Below are 22188 nucleotides of genomic sequence, written 5' to 3' on the forward strand. Positions count from 1 at the left end.
AACTCCACCACAAGACCTGTCACTAACGGAGTATCCCAAGGTTCAGCCCATGGGCCACTGCTTTGGCATTTACTTCTCAGAGGCCAAAACTAATATAAAACAATTGTGGCTCACCATCATATAAACTCCCTTGAGGACACCAAGATCTACAAGAAGGCCTGTCCCAAACTAATACTTGGTACCAAAACCACAAACTAAAACTAAATGCCAAGAAAAGTATAATCATATCCTTTGACAAGCGTGACTACCTTTTTTCACTATCCCATTGACAACACACCCCTGAAAATAGAGCCTGTAGTTAGAGATCTGGGTACCTATGCTGACAATGAACTATCTTTTGATCACCATCTATCCACTGTTGTAAGAAAATCATTTTCATTGCAGTGCTTATATCTAGGGGCAGAGCATCCAGATCCAGGGACATAATAGTTACTCTGGTACTTGGCCCTCATTTCATCCAATAACAGACTTAACAGAACTAATTAAGTATTGATAGTTCTGTTGAAGTCCATTATTGGATGAAAATGCTCAACTGTATCATGTATGCGTATGAATAAATCATAGTGGAACAGTGCTGTAGTTGTTTTGGTTTGGAAACATGTAATTACCCCTAACATATATTCTTGTTCTGCCCATCTTTAAAGAGTCATATCTCAAATATAAGGGGTAACAATTACTGAGGGGAATGCATGTCTACTCTTGTAAATTCCTCATACAACAGCCTGATAAGTGCCTATGAACCTATAATGAAACAATACTAACAAGTACAGCATTTAGTTTTTGTACATAAAACAACTGTTCCTCTTGTACTTATACTCAAACAATAAGCTCAAAAAGAGACGTCATCTCCAGGAACAGATATAACCTACATTAAAGGCAATTCTACTGATAAAATACTATCAAAGTACATCTTTAAAGTACACCACCAGGAAATATGTATTCAAGGGTTTAGTTTATTATTAGGAAAATATCTACATTCATGTTAAGAAACGAGAGGTCAACAGTTCATATAGTGTAGTCATCTAGTGGAGACGGAAACAGAAAACAAAAATTAGTAGTAAGGAAGGAATACAGATACAACACTTCAAAGGATCTTCAGATGTCTTCTTTAGAACACATTATAGTAAAAATCATGTCATGTATATACATACATATTCTGAAAAACAATATCCTTACAGCTCCTTTCAGTTCATTACAAAATGTTCTGAATTGTAAGCGTTCACTCCTCAAAACGTTCCATGAGAGTTTGTGTGCAGCTGATAGGCTATGTATTGGTAGGTAGGTTCTGTTTTCTGTATTTGGAAGAAATACCAGTGCGTCTATATTCTTCCCGTTCCCTCAAATACTCCTCCTTGCACTCTTCAAAAAATGCTGGATCCTTGTAACTAGAGAAAGAAAAGTAATTATTCATTACTTTTAATTATTTATTTATTTTTTTATTTATTTTACATTTGCTGACCAGGCTAGTCTAACTGGATATATGTCCATTTTCAGTACAGGCCCGAGCAGAAAAGCTCAGAGAAAAAAATAATTTTACATAGAGTCCAAAAACAGTGAAAAAATACAATTACATAAGTATGTAGCTGATTAGCATATGTTTTAGCAGCAGTTATAAGGAAACAAATAGGAAGACATTTTGTTATTATACAGTTGTATAACAAAAAACATCTTATGTACATCAATTTACACAGCACAGTAAGGAGGTAAATAAAAAATGTGTTCCAACACAACGTAGAGGAGAGAAAAAGTATCAGAAAAAAAATTGTTTTTAGTTGAGAAGTATTAAGCCAAGGGGAGAATAGTATCAGTCAGGATTGGAGCAAGGGCAGAGCCATTGGTTTTTAATGAAGATTCTCAATTGTTTCTTGAAAAGGTTGGTGGATGTAAGGGATGTTATTTCACTTAGAAGTTTGTTCCAAGTATTGCCAACAGCATTAGAGAACAGGCAGACTAGCAACTGATATATGAAGTAAGTAAACTCAGATGTGCAAGTTATGCGTGAACAGCAGTATTCATTTTGGACTGTCAATATACTAATTTAAAAAATGCCCCTGTTCAACATAATTTCAATCCTCTACTGGTTGCACACAGCTGCAAATGGAAACAGATTAATTTTAATAGTAACTGAATAGCTACAGCAATCTGACACCAGCAGTTAGAACTCTTATTTGCTAATTCACTCATTTACCACAAAGCAGTTTATTACATTACAATACCTTGCTTGACCAGTTAATCACTTCATCTGCCTTCTGTTGAAATGTATAGAGGGGAGTGTAAAATAACAACTACCATAAATAACAGATTCAAGAGTACTCACCTGGAGTAGGAAGCTTTGGCTATGCCTTTACAAACTTGGTAAGATACAGTCTGATCAAGATAATTTAAAAATTGGTATGCAAGAGATTAAGATACAGCAGTTTAATCTTAACTACACAGTGCATGAATAAAAACTGACAGAAGCAGTCAGTCAAAGCCCAATACAGAACATGTTCAGTTTCACAGCATGAGATAAACAAAATGAAACCTTCTTGGCCAAGTTATTTTAAATTTCATAAACACCTATGAATCTATGCAATCTTATCTTGACAGTAAAAAGGGGGAAACTCTTGCCACATACACAATACCCCCTCCAGAGCTATATCTGGCTTCTGACTTGTGTAAGTTTATAAACTTAAAAATTCAAAACTTCTTTTCCAGTCATTCGGTCGCTGAATGACTGGTAACTGGCTACAAGACAATATTTTACATGGAATGGGTGTGAGGAGTTATAAATTATGTTTACTCCTCGGTCAAAGCCCTTGCTATCCTACTCCTGTAAAATATGTAAATAGAAAAATATGAATGTGCATGCCATTCCTAAAGCTTTAAACAAAAAGAAGCTAGAAGTTTATGATTGATTATGCAATGACCCCGCCCATTAATATTCTAAAACGTGCACGCTGACTGGCCAGCATGCCCGTTGCAAATCCCATAATATACAGATGGGAAAAAGGTCCGGTTGCCCGAACTTTTTTCAGTTGGTATAAGGTGTTCAAAGCTTTTTTTTTTAATTAAAAAAACACAATGGAGACTTTCTTTTCTCCATTGCACAGTTTCAAAGCATTGATGTACTGGGTATGCGTGGGAACGCAAGTCCCATACGCATGCGCAGTACATCAACACAAGGAAGCAGTATACCACCACCAGCGGAAGAACAATAATGCACCATTATACAAAGACATCATTTAAGAACTGTATTTTTTTCTTAAATAATGACATTGCATAATAGAAATAACAGACTCTGTGGTTGTGGTATATTGAAGATTTACCCACGGTTGGTTTTATTTAATCATTCGGGCTTCGCCCTCATGATTAAACCACACCAACCGTGGGTAAATCTTCAATATACCAACACACGTCATTGGTTATTGCATAAATATTCCTCTATCAATGCACATCATTTGATCCAAAAAAGACAAAGGGTTTACACAATGCTCCAGTAGCAACTCAAGGTTACAATAATCAGCAGTCTACTAGCCATGTCTGTCTGCTGCTCAGGTTTTATACTTGATTTTTTCTACAAAACTAAACTCTTAATGTACTTCACAAAGAAACCAGTGGCATAGATATAACTGCATGAACAGAAAAAACAGGAAAAAAGAGCATCTGTTAAAATAATGACCTATCTTGACCCAATGACACAAAATATTAATGGACGTTAGTTGATAAGGACTAGGGCCATTACTAATACAGAAACACGATAAGAACAAATACACTGGTGACATATGCAAACAGAATGCTCAGAAGTTGACAAAAAAGGAAGCTTTGGCAATCATGTGGTATTGTGAACAGTTTCACCTGTACATGCATGATCACAGCTTCAAACGTGCCATTAACTGTATACCTCTAAATAAAATCTATAAGCATCCAAGTTACAAGCCACCTCAAGCACTGAAGGATGGCATTGCAGATTAGTCATATTATTTAAACTCATTTATAAAAAAGGGAAGTAAAACATTCACTTTTATGTCCAGACATCCTACATGTAAAAACAGTCAAGAACACTACAAAGAGATGAAGACAGATGATGACTTTCTGAATTTTACAGCACAATATGCCATTCCTAAAGCTTTGATATTGAAAAAAAAAAATAGAAAGAGATTCCATCTTACAGAACATTAAAGAACTAAGCCAAAATAGCATGTCATACAAAAAATACCACTGGTGCACATTATGCATTAGTTTTAAGGAAGTATGGGTTTAAAAGTACATACTGATATGAATCAGGAACTGTTAAAGACAAATACATTAAATGCTAGCTCAGTGTGCCAAACAGAAATTCCAGTCAGTATATCAACTCTACCAGCACAAGTGTGATATAAGCCAAGTGCAGATTCTTATGGCCAATTTTAACAGGAGGATATCTACTGTAATAACAGATGACTACAACTGATAGAACCTTTTTAATATACCTAAAATTCAATGGTTAATACAATTACTGGCAATTATGTTTCACTGGTTATAATTCCAAATATTGTGAGAAAGTACAGTTGTGTAAAATCTTACCACTATGGTAGATATCCTTAACTGTTGCAGTATTCCTTACAATAGGGATCCCCTGCCAAGGGCAGCCCAATGCATGGCCTGTATACCAAAGCCTTTAAGTTGCTAAGGGTACACCGTATGTCACATGTATGCTCCTCGTGTACAGCATACGGCATAACACTGATGACTTCCGGACATACCATCCTCAGAACTGCGAGCCCCAGTATGAATGCCAGTCCAAGGATTAGAGAGGTAACAGGCACATCCAGAAAGGAAAAGAACCTGGATGGACAAGGGATGGAGGGAATACTGCAATAGCAAAGAGAAGGACATCTACTATTATGGTAAGATTTTACACAGCTGTACGATGTCCTTTCATTTCACTGCTACAGTATTCCTTAAAATAGGGAGTGTGCAAAAGCTCATGAAGAAGAGAGGGAGGAGGAGGAGGAGGAGGAAGGATCAGTAGAGCCCTCTAGGAACCCATGAAGGATGGCACTACCAAAATCAACTTTAGCCCTGGATATCACATTCAACTTACAGTGCTTGGTTAAAGTATGCACATAGCTACATCACAGCTTCAAACGTGCCATTAACTGTATACCTCTAAAAATAATCTATAAGCATCCAAGTTACAAGCCACCTCAAGCACTGAAGGATGGCATTGCAGATTAGTCACATTATTTAAATTCATTTATAAAAAAAGGGAAGTAAAACATTCACTTTTATGTCCAGACATCCTACATGCAAAAACAGTCAAGAACACTACAGAGAGATGAAGACAGATGATGACTTTCTGAATTTTGTAGCACAATATTCCATTCCTAAAGCTTTGATATTGAAAAAAAAAATAGAAAGATTCCAATTTACAGATCATTAAAGAACTAAGCCAAAATAGCATGTTCATAGGTTTATACTAGGCTATCTGCCCTGGGGCATTTACAAGCCTAGCCAGAGTGTGTTTGGCTTTTGCCACCCTTTTAGATCGGTTTACTGTGCCTCTGTAGAGTAGGTCACAGAAGATAGCCCTTTTAAGGTTAGTTCACTGTGCCCCTGTCTAGCAGGGACACAGAAGAGATTCCAGAGGTGAACTTACGATCTCCCAGCCACTCATCAAGATTTCTCTTGAAGAGGGTCAGCGAGGGGCTCTGCCTAACATGGACTGGGATTCTGTTCCAGAGTGAGGGCAGCCTCTCGGATATGAATCTGTCCCTCCAGCATGTCCTATTTATTTCTGTGCTAAGGTTTAAGTCCCTGGAGCATGTAGCTCTAAGGGATTTGGATTTCCTGAGGTGGAGCATGTCCATTAATTCTGGGTTGGACATGGCTTTATACGTTAGGCATAGATCACCTCTGAGTAGGTGGTAAGCAACCGAGTAGAGCTGGAGTTTCTTTAGCCGAACTGGATAGGGCATCTGTTTGAGTCCCTTGATCCTCTTAGTGAGGTACTTTTGGGGCCTCTCCAAATAAATAAAATGTCATACAAAAATATCACTGGTGCACCTTATGACTTAGTTTTAAGGAAATATGGGCTTAAGACATACTGACTTGAATCAGAAACTGTTACAAATACATTAAATGCTAGCTCAGTCTGCCAAACAGAAATTCCAGTCAGTATATCAACTCTACCAGCACAAGTGTGATATAAGCTAAGTGCAGATTCTTATGGCCAATTTTAAGGATATCTACTGTAATAACAGATGACTACAACTGATAGAACCTTTTTAATATACCTAAAATTCAATGGTTAATACAATTACTGGCAATTATGTTTCACTGGTTATAATTCCAAATATTGTGAGAAAGTACAGTTGTGTAAAATCTTACCACTATGGTAGATATCCCTTCTCTTAACTGTTGCAGTATTCCTTACAATAGGGATCCCCTGCCAAGGACAGCCCAATGCATGGCCTGTATACCAAAGCCTTTAAGTTGCTTTATCTCCACTCAAGACAAAGACCTTGTTTTAAGAAATGCATGGTCCCTTGCTCCATTAAAAATTGGTGACCAAACTATCACGTATGACACTGACTTTTCACCTCTTGCAATGTCCAAAAGAAGACCATGTGCCCTCTAATAAAATCATTAAAAAAGGAAGGAATCAAAGCAGAACTCAGTCCCAGCAAGAATAAGACGATCCCTGCAAGAAGGAAAGAAAACTTTTGACTCTTGAAGAAGCATCCACATTTGCTCCAAAAATGTACCTTTTAAGTCAACCTAAATCCATGGATTCTTCAATGAACTTAAAAAGGCAAGCTTCAAAAAATGAGTGGACTATTAAAGAAAAAAAGAAACCCACAGACAAATGATTCTACATAACTTCACATTTCATGCAAGTTTTTGTTTTCTCCCTTCTAAATAATGTGGAATCATAAACAAAAGGTAATGTAACTTTTCTCTCTCTCCTATTATCGTTCTCACAACAATGCTAGCTTTATAGATAATATAGAATCTTATCCAACTGAAAACTACTATTTTATACTTTATATACATGGCATAGCACTAGTGAAATGGTACAAAATCACTAATTTCATATCTTCTTCTTTCGGCTTTTCCCGGTTAGGGGTCGCCACAGCGGATCACCTGTCTGCTCATGATTGGCAGTTGAGTTTTATGGTGTCGAGTTGCCAGCCCGGCACCCAACCTTCGATAGAAGGCACCCACTCACACCTAGGGCCAATTTAGAGTGTCCAATCCACCTAAAGCATGTTTTTGGATGTGGGAGGAAACCCACGCGACCACAGGGAGGACCTGCAGATTCCGCACAGAAGGCACCCCAGCTGAGGATCAAACCGGAGAGCCTCTTGCTGTGAGGCAGCAACACTAACCGCTGCACCACTGCGGCCACCCAAAATCACTCCTTTCATATATGTATGTATGTATGTATGTATATATATATATATATATATATATATATATATATATATATAAATATATATATATATATATATATATATATATATATATATATATATATATATAATGTGTATATATATATATATATATATATATTTTTTTTTTTCTAATATCCTATACTTGTTTCTTCATGTGTGTACCTTCCGTTTTTGTTTTATCCTAGTGTCATAGTATTTAATCACTGCAGGAGAAAAAAATGCTTACTATGTTACTGTTAAGTAATTAAAAAGAAAGTGGTGACATTTTATTATTATATATACATTTACTACTTAACTAAACTTTTGCAATGTGCTCCATTTAGCTAATATATCTTACAGCTCTGTATGGCTGGTAATTTGGAGCCTTTATTTCAAATATTCATCATTTTACAAGTTATGCTTAAAAGCTTCATTTCACCTAGAAAATTCCCGCCTACTTAATTTTTTGATGGAATTTTGACTTTTTTTCACAAGCTCAAGCTTCTAAAGGCTTCAGTTAGCTCTCAGACTCATGAGAAACAATCTGTGCTGTCTTCCATGAAGTAGGCGTGACCTATGAACCAGATTCAAGAATGATTGTCTGAACCGTGTTTTCATTCATTTAGCAATTATGTTTTATCTAAAAAGTCTTATAAGCATGTTTTACTGTAAAGTTAGTTATTTAATTATTTATTTAATCTGAATTACATTTATATTTAAATAAGAATTACAAATATGTTTCTGACAGTGACGGTTTCTGTTTCCTGTCTGCTTTAATGACATTACAGTCCTGTATTCATCCATAGCAATAAACAATTATTAGGATTAATCAACTTATCTTGGTCTGTTTAGATGAAAATAATTTAAGAAACTGTATACAGCTTTGGGTCTATATTAGATCACCGATCGCTTAGGTAAGCGAATGGTGATTAATTGACTCCATATAAGTGAAGGCTTATAAAACCGAAGGGAAAAAAAATCGTTGTTCCAAAAAAAAAAAAAAAAAAAAAATTAAGCACATTAAAACATGAGATTAAGTGGGGGGGCTTCGCCCCCCACACCCCCCAACATGGGGGCTGTGCCCCCCACACCCCCTACTTAAATATACCAACTCCAAGACAGCACTACAGTGCCGAAAACGGCAAACTACCGAAGCGGCCAAGCAAATTATTTCCCAGGGAAAGAATTTGCTTACATGCCGCGTTGATATTTTGCAGTTTCGTTTTTGTCAGTTCGACCAAGTTGCATTCAAAAACATGCGTCTTCGGTCTGCTGATAGGAACCCACAGCTTCATGTTCTTATACATAATTTAAATTTGAATTTTTCCTTTTGCATGTTTTTAATTTACATGCAGTTTCCCTTCTGCTTGCTATTAACCTGCAGTAGCTTGGAATTACCACTAGATGTCATGAGAGGGTTAAGTTTGTGGCTGCTATGAGAGCTATAGTAAGCCTTGATATAGTACACGCAAACGGTTATTATACAGTTTTATTTTCAAATTTAGAGTTTTTATAACAACTGCGGTGGTGGTACTGCGGTAGCGTTGTTGCCTCACAGACGTTGCATGTTCGATTCTCAGTTAGAGCATCTTCTGTGTGTCGACGTACGTGAATGGGCGTTCCTTTGCTGAAGGTTGTGCGTTAGGCCTGGCAAGCCAGCACGTAAAAATCTACTGCCAATCATTAGCGGACCAGAGTTCCGCTGTGGCGACCCCTAACCGGGAAAAGCCGAAAGACAGTTTTATACTGTCCATAACCGTTTTAAAAATGTATCTGTCAGAATGAGTCAAGGAAAACATGTTTAAATTTTACTTATAATAGCAGTCTCCATCAAATGATATTTGACTCTATATGTATTAACATCAATGGCTTGAACAATCCCATGAAAAGGAGTAGTGTCAACAAATATTTAATGCTACATAAAGCAGATTTTGCATTCATTCAGGAATCCCACTTAGTAACAGAAGATCTAAACAAATTAACCTTTAAGGATTATAAGATTTTGGTAAGTTCAAACTACAACCAGAAAATAAGAGGTGTCCTAATTTTACAAAGAAAATCAATGAGAATTCCAGAAATAGTGGACTTATACTCAAGCAATGACGGTATGCTTGCTTTAGTCATACTAAAACTAGATAAAAATATGCACACTTTTGCAAACACCTACTGGATACTGGGTGTTGGGACTAAAACTGTGGAAAAACATTTAGACACCATAACATTAAAGTGTAAAGGTGAGTTACGATTAGCAGGTGATTTTAATTGTATCTTGTCCTCCACTGATACCACAAGTTCTAAGCCCTTCAAGATGTCGCCTGTTGCCAAGCACTTGAACAGCTACATAAAAGACAGAAACCTAACTGACACTGATGGTATAAAAATATTATCCTCCCTGAAGTATTCTCACTATTCTTACAGATCTGGCACACAGACCAACATAAACAAAGTATTTGTAACCAGTTCTTTACTGTCCCTCCTGGGTTGGGAGGGTGGCCTAATGGTTAAGGTGTTTGCCTTACAAACACAAGGTTGCAGGGTTTGAGTCTCACAAGGGATAATTGGCTAGGCTTAAAATGGCTCGCAAGGGCAGTTAGCCTAGTACTAATCTATGAATCACTATGAATTCCTATGTAATGCTGAATCATGCCCTATGTCTACCCACAACTCTATCACCTTCAATGTAACACTTAATACTGACCCCCTTAAACTTCTGCCAAGACTACCTGCTTATCTAGTAACAGTACATGGATTTAAATAATGTTTTCTAGATTAAATAAAGCTTTACCAAGACACCAATAACAATGGAGAGGTTTCAGATATTATCCCATGGGGCACTTTAAAGGTAGTCTTACATGGTAAAGTCAAAAGCTGGTCTATAAATAAAAAGAAAAAAGTGGAATGCAAAAAAACTGGTGGACATACAAAAAGAAATTGATGAACTAAAACTAAAACATCAAATGACAAATCTGCATTTGCTGACGTATGTAAACTGAAGAAGGAATATCAGGATATCATGCAGCATAAAATATCAATAAATCTGGAAAAAAATCAGATTACAATCCTGCTCTAACCCCAAAAGTATGCACAGGATTGCGATTAGCTCTAAATATTTGTTAAATGAGAAAAGTCATATAAAAAAATAATATACGTACACAAGAAATAATCAGACTATCAAAGTTACAGATCTAAAAATATCTTATGTTTAAAAAAAAAATAAAAGAATATTAATAACTCATCTACAAGTGATAATAAAAGTATAGACAACTTTCTTGCTAATAATATCCAAAAGAAGCTATCCAAACACAAAATTAATAACAGAGATAAACCCCTTTCCTTTAAAAAATTAAAGGAACAAATAAAAAATAAAAAATCTTAAAACAAAAAAGGCACCAGGCCTGGATGGTCTAATCCAGTAATTTTACAAACTCTTGCCTGATAACATCTTGAAAATCTTACTCAATGCATTCCAAAAAGTTAAAACTACAGCAAACATCCCTCCCCTCCCTCATGGAAATATTCTACCATCTCTCGCATCTTAAAATCAAATAAAGAGCCCAGCCTTTGCACATCATACAGGCCAATCTCTCTGCTTAACATTGACTACAAGATATTCATGGCTATCTTAGCAGACAGATTAAATAACATTCTTCCAATATTAATTCATGAAGACCAAACCGAGTTCATCAAAAACAGAAAGGTACAAGACAATGTAATTAGATTACTTTCCTTAACAAACTTGGCAAACAAGAAAAAAAATGAACAGGAAAAAATGACCAACCTGTGCTTTGTAAATGTCTCACCAAAGAAATAAACCAGAGTAAACCAGTCCAAAAAAGTAGAATGAAATGACACCAGGCACTCAGCATAAAATGAACAATCTTATTTTAAAACAACATAAGCGCTTTCACAGCGCTTGCTGTGAAAGCGCTTATGTTGTTTTAAAATAAAAGACTGTTCCTTCTATGCTGAGAGCTGGGTGTCATCTCATCATTCTAAGAAAAAAAAATAGCTTTCTATTTTAAGCCTTGATATAGATAAAAACTTTTGACTCCCTACGTTGGCCATATCTGTTTAAAGCTCTCCAAAAAGACAACTTCTCCCCAAACTTTATAGGATTAATTAAAAAACTATATAAAAAGTCCATAATCATTGTAAAGATTTTATAATATTTATCTAGCCCATTCATAATATTAAGAGGTACTAAACAGGGTTGTCGCCTTCTCCAGATCACTTTTTGCCCTGGCCATTGAGCCTACTGCAAATTATGTTAGAAATAATGACAGCGTTAAAGGATATAAAGTGTCAGACAAATTATCCCCCAAGATACAGCTGTTTACTGATGACCTACTAGTAACTTCTAATTATATTGAAAATTCAATGCATCACCTATTACATAATCTAGACTTCTTTGCAAACATCTCTGGTCTGAAATTCAATCATAACAAAACTCAGACACTACTAGTGAATAAAAATGTTACCCATGAAACTTAGATCAAAATGAGACAAACTAGGAGTGCATGGATATTAAACATCAAGTATCATGACTGAATTATAAAAAAAATCACTCACATCTAATTACCAACAACTTATAAGCTCAATTACTAGTCTAATAGACGGTTGGAACAGACTCTTCTTCACATTTGAAGACAGACTAACTTAATCAAAATGATACTGTTACCTAAAATCTTATTCATTGGCCAAGCTCTAATAATTCTCCCACCTGTCAAAATTAAACAGAAAATTAATAACGTATTACTTAACTTCCTTTGTATCCCCCCAAAAAACAAGAATTTCTCTTCTCTGGCACACCACAAGCTGAGATGAAGGAGGTATAGGGATCCAAATATTAATTTTTACTTAAACTCCACATTTATTAACATAGTGTTGCTTTGGAATACTACTTCTTATATATCATATTGGACATCAATACATGAAACCTTACTTCTTACTAGTAATAGGACATTGGTTGAACCTATACTCAAATACATACAAACATCTTTATTTGGATTTTAAAAACATACATTCAAAGTGAAAGGTCAAAACTTGTTCTCACGCCTCTTATAAACCAAATATTGCTGTTGTTTAAAAAGCTTACGTTTTCTAATCAATTAAGAATTTATTAATAATTTCTTCCTACTACTTGCACAAATGAATGTTTGACATTTTTTTTGATACTCAGAAAATGTTAGAATTTAAGAAAGGTGACCTATTATATTGGAATAAATTTATCTCAGCTAATAAAATAAATTCTGCAGACTATTTGATCAGCAGTTATAGTTTGCAAAATTGCAAACTATACCTGGACATCCAAACTTGTAAGGATTTTTACACATACTAAAGCTTGTACCCTCATTAGAGGCATACAATAAAAGTAACTTAAAAATCTTGGATTTTATCTCAACAATTATTAACAGCTCACCCAAGAATACTTTATGCATGTCTGTTATTTATAATATTCTCAGAAATTATTTTAGCAAACCAGATGTTTCTTTTTGGTATTTTTCAAGTGAAGTTAATAGATGAGTATTCTCAGAAAAGCTAAAAAACGTTGTTTATAGTCGGTGAAGGAATCCATGTCTTCCCTGTTCTGGTGTGTATACACATGGAAATTTTTACATAGATGTTTTTTCACTCCACATAGACTAACAATAATATACAAGAAAGATGAAATGCTGGGGATGTGGACACCCTGAGTCTGACTGGATACATTTGTTTGTTAATTGCAAAATAATTTCCTCATTTTGGCTACACTTTAAATATCTTTGTAAAGCTCTATGGAATGACAACTGTATAATTTCTAACTCCCTTATCCTTTTCAAAGCTCCTGAACTCATTCCTAAAAAAAAAACATTTTTACTACTGTCCATCCTCTCTATAGCAAGGAAAATTGTTACTAAAAATTGGAAATCCCAATCTACTCCTGCCTTTAAAGTTGAGTTTATTCGTCTTGTGAAATACATTTGTAAGAATGAGATTGCTAGTATAAAAGCAAGGACTAACAACACAACCCATCATTAATTGCTTGGACAACATTGTCTAACAATGAAGTGTTCTCCTACGTACATTGCTTTTAGTCGTTATGGACATTGTATAGTTTATTTTTATTTTCTTGTTACTATACTGTTATTGCATTAGAAAATTAATAAAAACATTTTGGAAAAAAAAAGGAGAGAGTTAGTATCCAAACCCTTGAAAAAGAACCAGAAGAAACCAAAGCCCTAGTAAGATGAGGTTGAACCAAAGACGGAAGGCACTTGTCATGAAAAGAATAAAGATATCCAAGAATAAATAGTTTGCTTGGAAACAACCAAATCCAAAGATCTGGGATGAAAGGAAACAAAGAAACTGCTCAGATTTATGAAAAGCTTTGGTCTTATCTAAATAAAATCTGATTTGTTTATGCACATTCAAAATGTGCAAAACCTTTTATCACTAGCAGATTACAGAGAAGGGAAAAAGTGGGGAACTGAATAGATTGTTTAAGAGACAACTATTATCACCTTGAGCATAAAATAAGAATAAGTATGAAGGGACACCCCATTTCTTACAGAAAACTAAAAAAGGAGGAACAGCCATAAATAAGGGCTTGAAGCTCAGACACCCATCTGGCAGAAGTAAAGGCCACCAGAACAGTCTTCCAAGAACAATGCAACAAGGAAGCTGAATCTGCAGGCTCAAAAGGAGCTTGGGTCAATTTGTCCAAAACAAAAATGAGGTCCCAGGAAGGAGGGACAGGCTTCCTGTGAGGTCGAATATGAATGACGCCTTTAAGAAACTGTTTAGCCTCTGGAGGCAGACAAGCAGAAATAGCTGACAAGTGAGCCTTAACAGAAGAATATGCCAACCCAGCATTGAGCAATTCACACAGATAAGACAGAACCAAAGGAACATCCACAGAAAGTGGATCAGTGGATCCAGGTTACAAGAAAGACACCAAACAGAAAACCTCTTCCATTTGGATAAGTAGGATTTCCTAGTAGTAGGTTTCCTGGCCTTCTGCAGGCTGAAAAAAAAAGGTGTCTACATGGAATCAAAATCCTATCACCCACAGTGTCCACTGAAGAGTGGACAGGAGGGGATGGATGACAGTTACCTTGTCTTATATGAGTAGGTCCACCCTGTGAAGTAATTTGGGATGATTGCCCTTGGCTAAATGAAGAGGAGGAGGGAACCAATGTTATTTGGGGCCAAAAGGTAGTCACCACCAAGATTTTGAGAGCATCTTGTTTTATCAAAGAAACATCCCCTTCCAGGAAAAAGTGTGTGTGTGTCCATCTTGCAGATCAGAAGACATGGGGCTCTGGCACAAAAAAGATGAAGTCTGTTCAGAGGCAAGGCAAACAGATAGACTTGAAGAGCACCCCCAATGGTGGACAATGTCCAGAAACACATCCCTATGAAGCATCCATTCATGGGATTGTGATATGGATCTGCTCAGAGTCTGCCACAATGTTCTGATCTGAGGGAATGTAAACTGCCTGGAGACTAGATAGATAGTTCCCACACTTGAAGTGCTAACTTGCTAAGGAGATAAGATTCTCCCCTCTTGCTTGTTGACATACCACATAATTGTGGTATTGTCCATTAGTACCTTCAGGGGCCCTGGAATGAAAATAGGATGACATGCTTGAAGAGCTCTCATCTCTGACACGGATGTGGTCTTTCTTTTGTTGAAGCGACCAGAGACCCTGCACTTTTAGCGAGCCAAAGGAAGCCCCCGTCTTACATCTGAAGCATCTATGAACAGCTTCTGAGAGGGGAGTGGAGGTTGAAAAGGAAGTCCTGGACAAAGTGGCAACTGCTGAATTCACCACTGAAATCCCACCTTGAGGCATGTGAAGAGGGACTAGGAAATCTAAAGGATGAGAGTGTTGAAGCCAAACTGACTATACCACAGAAGCCCTACGCTGTGTGTTAGGAGCAGACAAGTGACGCACGGCATACCCTTAGCAAACTAAAGGCTTTGGTATACTGGGTGGACGTCAGGACGCCCTTGGCAGGGGACCCCTATTGTAAGGAGTAATGCAACAGTGAAATGGAAGGACACCTTAATTACCCATGATCATTTAACACATACAAGAATTACTTGCCTTTATTACATTTAATACCAAGACAACAACAAATACAAAACAAGAGTGATACTTCAGCTTTAACTCATTAGCTGTTTTTGTTATAAACACCAGTACTCTGTCTTTGTGAAGGAGGATCTACTCACAATTTTCAAAGATCTGTAAAGATGATGCAACAACCATTAATAATATAACTTTACAAAATAGAAATTTTATCTCTGTTCTACCAGTGAGCTTTAACAGAAGAGAAGGAAGCTTTTCTACAACAAAATTCAAACCTGAGGGGCTAAGTACTCCAAACAGAAAAAGGTACAGCAAAAGGAATCAAATCTCAAATGAAAGCCATACTCAGAAACAAACCACTTGCCTTTTAATGCATTTCAAAGCACACTATTTCTAGGCACATCAGGATACCCCTAGGAGGGCAGGCTTAATCACTAGCCATCAACAGAAAGTACAGTTTTGTACCTACCATAAATGTAGATGTTCGAGGATCCACATTGCTGCAGTCCTAACCATTGGGTAGTCCGCTGTCCAGTCGGCCCGAATACCAAAGTATATGGCTGACGTCGGTCAAGGCGCATTAGACTGACGTCAGTACGTCAGGGTACTAATGCGCATGACCGACGCCATATCTTCAGTCTTTTCTTGCCCCAGATGTCAGAAGACCCTAAAAAAAAACAAGGCCCAAACCAAAACACCAAAAAGCCCTGCACCAAACTTATATACAATATATATATATATATATATATATATATATATATACAGATGTACAATAATATACAGCAACTCACACCACCACCCCTAAACACAGAGGGGAAGGCGGGAGGGTAAATTGGACTGCAGCAATGTGGATCCTCGAACATCTACATTTATGGTAGGTACAAAACTGTACTATGTTCTTCATTCCACATTGCTGCAGTCCTAACCATTGGGTAGAATCCCAAAGCAGAGGTAAGGAGGCTGGCAAATCATAAAGAAGCAGGAGCTGCCAACATGCCTTGCAAAATGGCTGTGGCAAAACCAGCCCTAGATTTAGAGTAGAGAGGAAGGTGGTAATGCTTAGAGAAAGTATGCACTGAACTCCAAGTAGCTGCCTCTAAAATATCCTTAGTTGCCACCCCCTTAAAATGCTGTTGAAGTGGCAGTAGCCCTAGTGGAATGAGGCCTAATCCCAGCTGGAATCTCCTTGCCATGATGGGAATAACAAAAGAAATGCAAAACCCAAGCCACTTAGAAATAGTTTGCTTAGACACAGGCTTGCCCTGAGAACTCAAAGCAAAAGAAACAAACAACTGCTGAGACTGCCTGAAATCCTTAGTCCTGCTTAAATAATAATGCAACTGCCTATGTACATCTAAAGTGTGCAAAATCTTTTCCCCTTTATTTTGGGGATCTGCATAGAAAGTAGGCAAATGAATAGTTTGGTTTAAAGCCACACTAGAAACCACCTTGGGCATAAAGGAAGGATTAGTACGTAATGATACCCTATCCTTATGGAAAATCAGAAAGGGCTCTACTGCCATAAGGGCCTGCAACTCAGAAACCCTTCTTGCAGAAGTAATAGCCAACAAAAAGCAGTCTTCCATGACAAATATTTTAAATCAGCAGTACCCGAGGCTCAAAAGGTTGTAGAGTAAGTTTTTCCAACACAAAATTGAGATCCCAAGCAGGAGTAGGAGCTCTACGTGGGGTCTTATATTCTTTGCCCCTCTGAGAAACTGCTTGAACAAAGGATGCGAAAACAATGGTGGGTCACAATCATAGTGAGCTGAAATTGCTGCAGCATGAATCTTAATGGAAGAGAAGGACAAACCTTTGTCCAATAACTCAGTAAGATAGTGAAGAGCCACACTCAAATTAGGCTCAGAAATCTCCAAATTCCTTGCTGCACTCCAAAATAAAAATCTCTTCCATTTTTCTGCGTACACTTTCCGTGTACTAGGTCTTCTAGCTTCCATAATCACATTTAAAACTTGTTGAGGAAGTTGAGACTGGCTGTCTCTCAAAACAGAATATGCCATGCTGTTAGATGAAGAGAACGAAGCTTGACATTGAGCAGGTGGCCTTCTCTCTGAGACAAAAGGTGTGGAATCAAGGGTAAAGGCCATGGAGGCTTCTTTACTAGACTCCTCAGTAATGGGTACCAGTGCTGCCGAGGCCAATCTGGAGCTATTAAAATCATCCTTGGCTTGTCTTGTCTGACCTTTAGAAGCACCTTTGGAAGAAGAGGCAGAGGTGGAAAGCATACACATGAAGATTTTTCCAACTGAAAGAAAGAGCATCCACTTTCCAAGCTGTGTGATGTAACCTCTTTGTGCAAAACTTTGGCAGCTGGTGGTTTAGTGGAGAAGCGAACAGATCTATGTCTGGAGTTCCCCAGGACACTGTCAACCTTTGAAATACATGAAGATCCAGTTTCCACTCGTGGGGATCCATGATTTGTCTGCTTAACACATCTGCTAAGGAGTTCTGTGCTCGGCAGAAACCTTGCCTGAAGAGTTAGTTGCAAGCTGAGCGCAGTCTCCCATAAAATCATTGCTTGCCTGCACAATGGGTAAGAATGTGTTCCCCTTGTTTGTTGATGTACCACATGACAGTTGTGTTGTCTGTTAGAATCAACACCTGCCCTGGAAGAAGTAACTCCTTGAAAGCCATTAATGCAAACTGGACTGCTAACATCTCTTTCATGTTGATATGTAGATGCTGTAGTCTGGCAGGCCACTTGTCTTGTATCCACTTTCCATTTAGATGAGCTCCCCAAGCAATGTCTGAGGCATCTGTCGTTAGAATCTGACTCGCCTCTGGCCGGGTCACAGAGAGTCCCTTGTTTAGGTGACATTCCTGAGCCCACCACAAAAATTCCTTTTGAATGCAAGGTATTATTTGAATGACAGTGTCCAAATCCTGGCAGTGCTGTGTCCATACATTTTTGAGATACCATTGCAGCTTCCTCATATGCAGTTTGGCATTGGGAAGCACCAGAATACAAGATGCCATGAACCCTAATGCTTGAAGGACTGTCCTTGCAGTCAGCACGGACTGATGAGATAGTTGATGAAAGTAAAGGGATAGACTCTGTTGTTTGTCCGGGGTTAAAAAGGCCATCTGAGCTGCTGTATTCAGTCTCACACCCAGGAAGCACATGTCTTGAGAGGGTACTAGACTGGACTTTATTTCGTTCACAGAATACCCTATGCATCTTAGCACTGCTATAACATATTCCAGATGCTGTAGAAGGTCCTCCTTTTCTTGAGCCAGAATCAGGCAGTCGTCCAAGTAAGGATAGATTTGAATTCCTTTTAGTCTGAAGTAAGCTATCACTGGAGCCAGAACCTTTGTGAATACTCTGGGCGCAGTAGATAAGCCAAAGGGCAATGCAGAGAACTGATAATGAGAATTTCCAGCTCGAAACGCAGATACTTCCTGCAACTTAGTCTTATAGGCACATGAAGGTAAGCTTCCTTGAGATCTAAAGTTACCATCCAGTGGTCTTTGCCCAGCAGAGGTAAAAGCTGTTGTAACGTCAACATCTTGAACTTGGGAATGTCCAGATAAGTGTTGAGGATAGATAAATCCAAAATTGGTCTCCACGTGTTCCCGTTCTTTGGTACTAGGAACAGGCGAGAATAAAATCCTAGGCCCCTTTCCGATACAGGGACTGACTGAATGGCCCCTATTTGGAGTAACAGAGAAATTTGCTTGTGAGCCTCTTTCCTTTGTGTAGGAGGAACGTCTGGCATGCCTTTGAAAGGGGGCAATGTATGGAAATAAAACCTGTAACCGTGGTGAACGATATCCAACACCCATCTGTCTTGAGTAATTAAATCCCAATTTTCTTTGAAAAGAGACAGTCTTCCTCCCAAAGGAGCTGCCAGGCGAGAATCTACTGGCAGCTGAAAAGCAGGTCATTGGGTCTGTTTACGAAAGGACTGACCCCTGCCCTCACCAGAAGTCTGAGCAGGTGAACTCCTGATCTAGGCCTAAAAGAACCTTGAGCTCTGCCCCTACCACGTCTAGACCTACCCCTAGACTGGGAATCATACGCAGGATATGTCCATCCCTTAGTAGGCCAATTTCTACTAAACTTGGTGGCTGCACCTGCAAAAATCTTTAACAGTTTGCATAGACTTAGCTTTGTCCTCCATTTTCTTCAGGACTGCTTCCACAGGCGAACCAAACAACACATCAGACTGTAAAGGAGCATCCAAAATCCTTGTCTTAACATGCTCAGCTAAATTCTGATCCCTCAACCAGGCATGCCTGCGAAGAACAGAACTAGTGGCAGCCACCCTCGAGGAGGCCTGCACAGCATCAAAACCACATTGCAAAGAATGCTTACCCACTTGTTCAGACACATGAAGTAAATCCAGCAACTCTTTACACTCTATACCTTCCGCCAAAGCATCCACCTTAGATTTCAATTGTGAAAGGAGATAATTTTGATATTTTAGCATGTGAAACTGACAATTCAACGCTCTCATGGCTAGAGTGGAAGAAGTATACACTTTCTTTCCCCACCTATCCAAAGCCCTTGCCTCTTTATCAGTGGGAACAGGATTTTTAACCACAGAGGCCTTAACACCTTTAGGCCCCTGAGAAACAGTTTCTGGGTCCGCCCTAGGACTCTTAAACAAATACTTATGAGCTTGGGCACCCTATAGTACCTATCAGGTTTAACAGGAGCAGGAGGCAAAGAGTCAGGGTTCAGGGAAGCCTCTGCAAAAACATCTTCCACCACATTCAACACAGGAGGTATAGCTAAGGGCCTATGTTGTGGTAAAAATAAGAATTTCCTAAGCCTTTTCCTGGAATCAGAGTAATCTTGGCCTTCCCATTTAAAGTGTTCCCTCATGGAATGCAGAGTCTCTGAAAATGAGAAATCCTCAGGAGGAGAAGCTGTAGGTGTGGAATCATCCACATCAGAATCAGAATAAGGAGGAAAGTCCTGTAATTCTTCCGCAGAAGACTCCGAAGCCTCTGAATACTGTTCCAAACTCTCAAACTCAGGTTCCACCCTAGGCCTCTTATCAGGAGGGGGCATAGAGCCTCTAATCATAGTAATTAAATCTTCTGCCATTTTAAGCATATGTTTCTTAGGCACAGAACCTGAAGTGCTAGGAGAAACCCCCACTGTAGCTGAACTTGGCCTACCTCTGAAAGAAGTTTTGGCAACAGTAGGAGAAGCTCTAACTAACTTGGGAACAGAGGGAAGAACAGTTACCTGAGAAGCCCCCTCAGCCTGGCCTACCTCCTGAGAGGGCACATCCTGTAACAATAAAGTGTCTGCCTGAGACTCCAAAGAAACTCCTGGCAAAACCTCTGGCTCCACAGAGCCTTCTAAAGAACCGGCGTCCGGGACTGCCGGTTCATCAACCCTAGGCTTCGCTGTTTTGTCTTTGCGCTTCTTAGACGAAGCGGGCGTCGGAGCATCCGACGGCATTTTGTAATTACAACGCTTCCCAAACACTAACCTGGCACAGTCTAACCTTCTCTTAATAGTGCGTTTACAAAATCTAGCACAAGAGCGGCAACCAACAACGTCGTGCTCAGGCCCTAAACAAGGTATACACAGAGTATGGTAATCCCTATGAGGTATCTGTTTCCCACAAGAAATACAGTTATTCACTTTTTCTGACATCCGGTTAAATACTGAGGCAAGAAAAAACCAAAATGCTCCCCAACGGGGTACTTAGCCAACTTTGATTCGGTCTGAAACTCCGATTTCGGAAATATTTCAGAACGCCAACCTGCACTCGCAAGAACTGCTTCTGCATCGGACCATGCGGCAAAAAAGACTGAAGATATGGCGTCGGTCATGCGCATTAGTACCCTGACGTACTGACGTCAGTCTAATGCGCCTTGACCGACGTCAGCCATATACTTTGGTATTCGGGCCGACTGGACAGCGGACTACCCAATGGTTAGGACTGCAGCAATGTGGAATGAAGAACATCTGAAGAAACCAAGTGGTTAAATAGAAAGACAGACTGTACAGGGGACAGAAAAGGATCCTGGATGCATTCAGACAGAGGGTTTGTCTGGGAAGTGAGACCATAACTGGGGGGGGGGGTCCCCAAATTTTCTGAAACCAAAACAAGGTTATGGAATGACCAACCTTGCACAGCCTCACTTTCTGGAGGAACTTTGGGATAAGGGTAAAAGAAAGAAAGGCTTACAGGATCCCTAAACTCCAGCTTTACACCACAGTATCCCAGGGCTTCTTCCCAGCAGGCCGTATTACTAAAAAGAAGTTGCTGAATTAGGTGTTGGTCAGGGATGTAAAAAGACTGCACCAAAGCTTTCCTCGGTGACTGAACAGATTGTGCTTCTGGCTTATTTAGAATCAGATCTACTTTATTAATCCACCACCACTGCTCAAATTTCACATACTCACTGACAACTGCTCAACTAAAGCTACTCTTGCAATTAGTAGTAAATTTTAAAACAATTTTTTTTTTTTTTTTTGCAGGTGGCACCCCCAATGCTGGAGCAAGTCCTCATACCTTGAATCTATAAATATGCTAACTTTGAGGTTACAAAACACAGAGAAAGTATATTTACAAGAGTCTGTATTCGAACATCCACCACTGAATATAAATACTAGTGTTCAGATGGAAGGATATGAGCCGGTGGCTGCTGGATGTTGAATTAATGAAACACAATGTTAGGGACCACTTCTGCATCATTAGAAGGCGATGACAAAGCAAGTCTGTAAATGA

General features: G+C 38.5%; 1 protein-coding gene across 2 annotated transcripts in view; it reads right to left on the reverse strand.

The window, feature by feature from the left end:
* Positions 1-935: 935 nt before the first annotated feature.
* Positions 936-22188, reverse strand: part of CMC1 (C-X9-C motif containing 1) — a 720812-nt gene continuing 699559 nt past the window's right edge. The window contains exon 4 of one of the 2 annotated variants that reach the window (XM_044064756.1): positions 936-1385. In XM_044064756.1, coding sequence (XP_043920691.1) covers positions 1265-1385 — 121 coding nt within the window. In that variant the 3' untranslated portion in view covers positions 936-1264. The remainder of the gene's footprint in view (positions 1386-22188) is intronic. The other variant, XM_044064757.1, reaches the window with a different exon arrangement.

This window comes from Protopterus annectens, chromosome 3.part0 (assembly GCF_019279795.1).
Source record: "Protopterus annectens isolate FY-2018-M chromosome 3.part0, PAN1.0, whole genome shotgun sequence".
Classification (NCBI taxonomy): Eukaryota; Metazoa; Chordata; order Ceratodontiformes; family Protopteridae; genus Protopterus; species Protopterus annectens.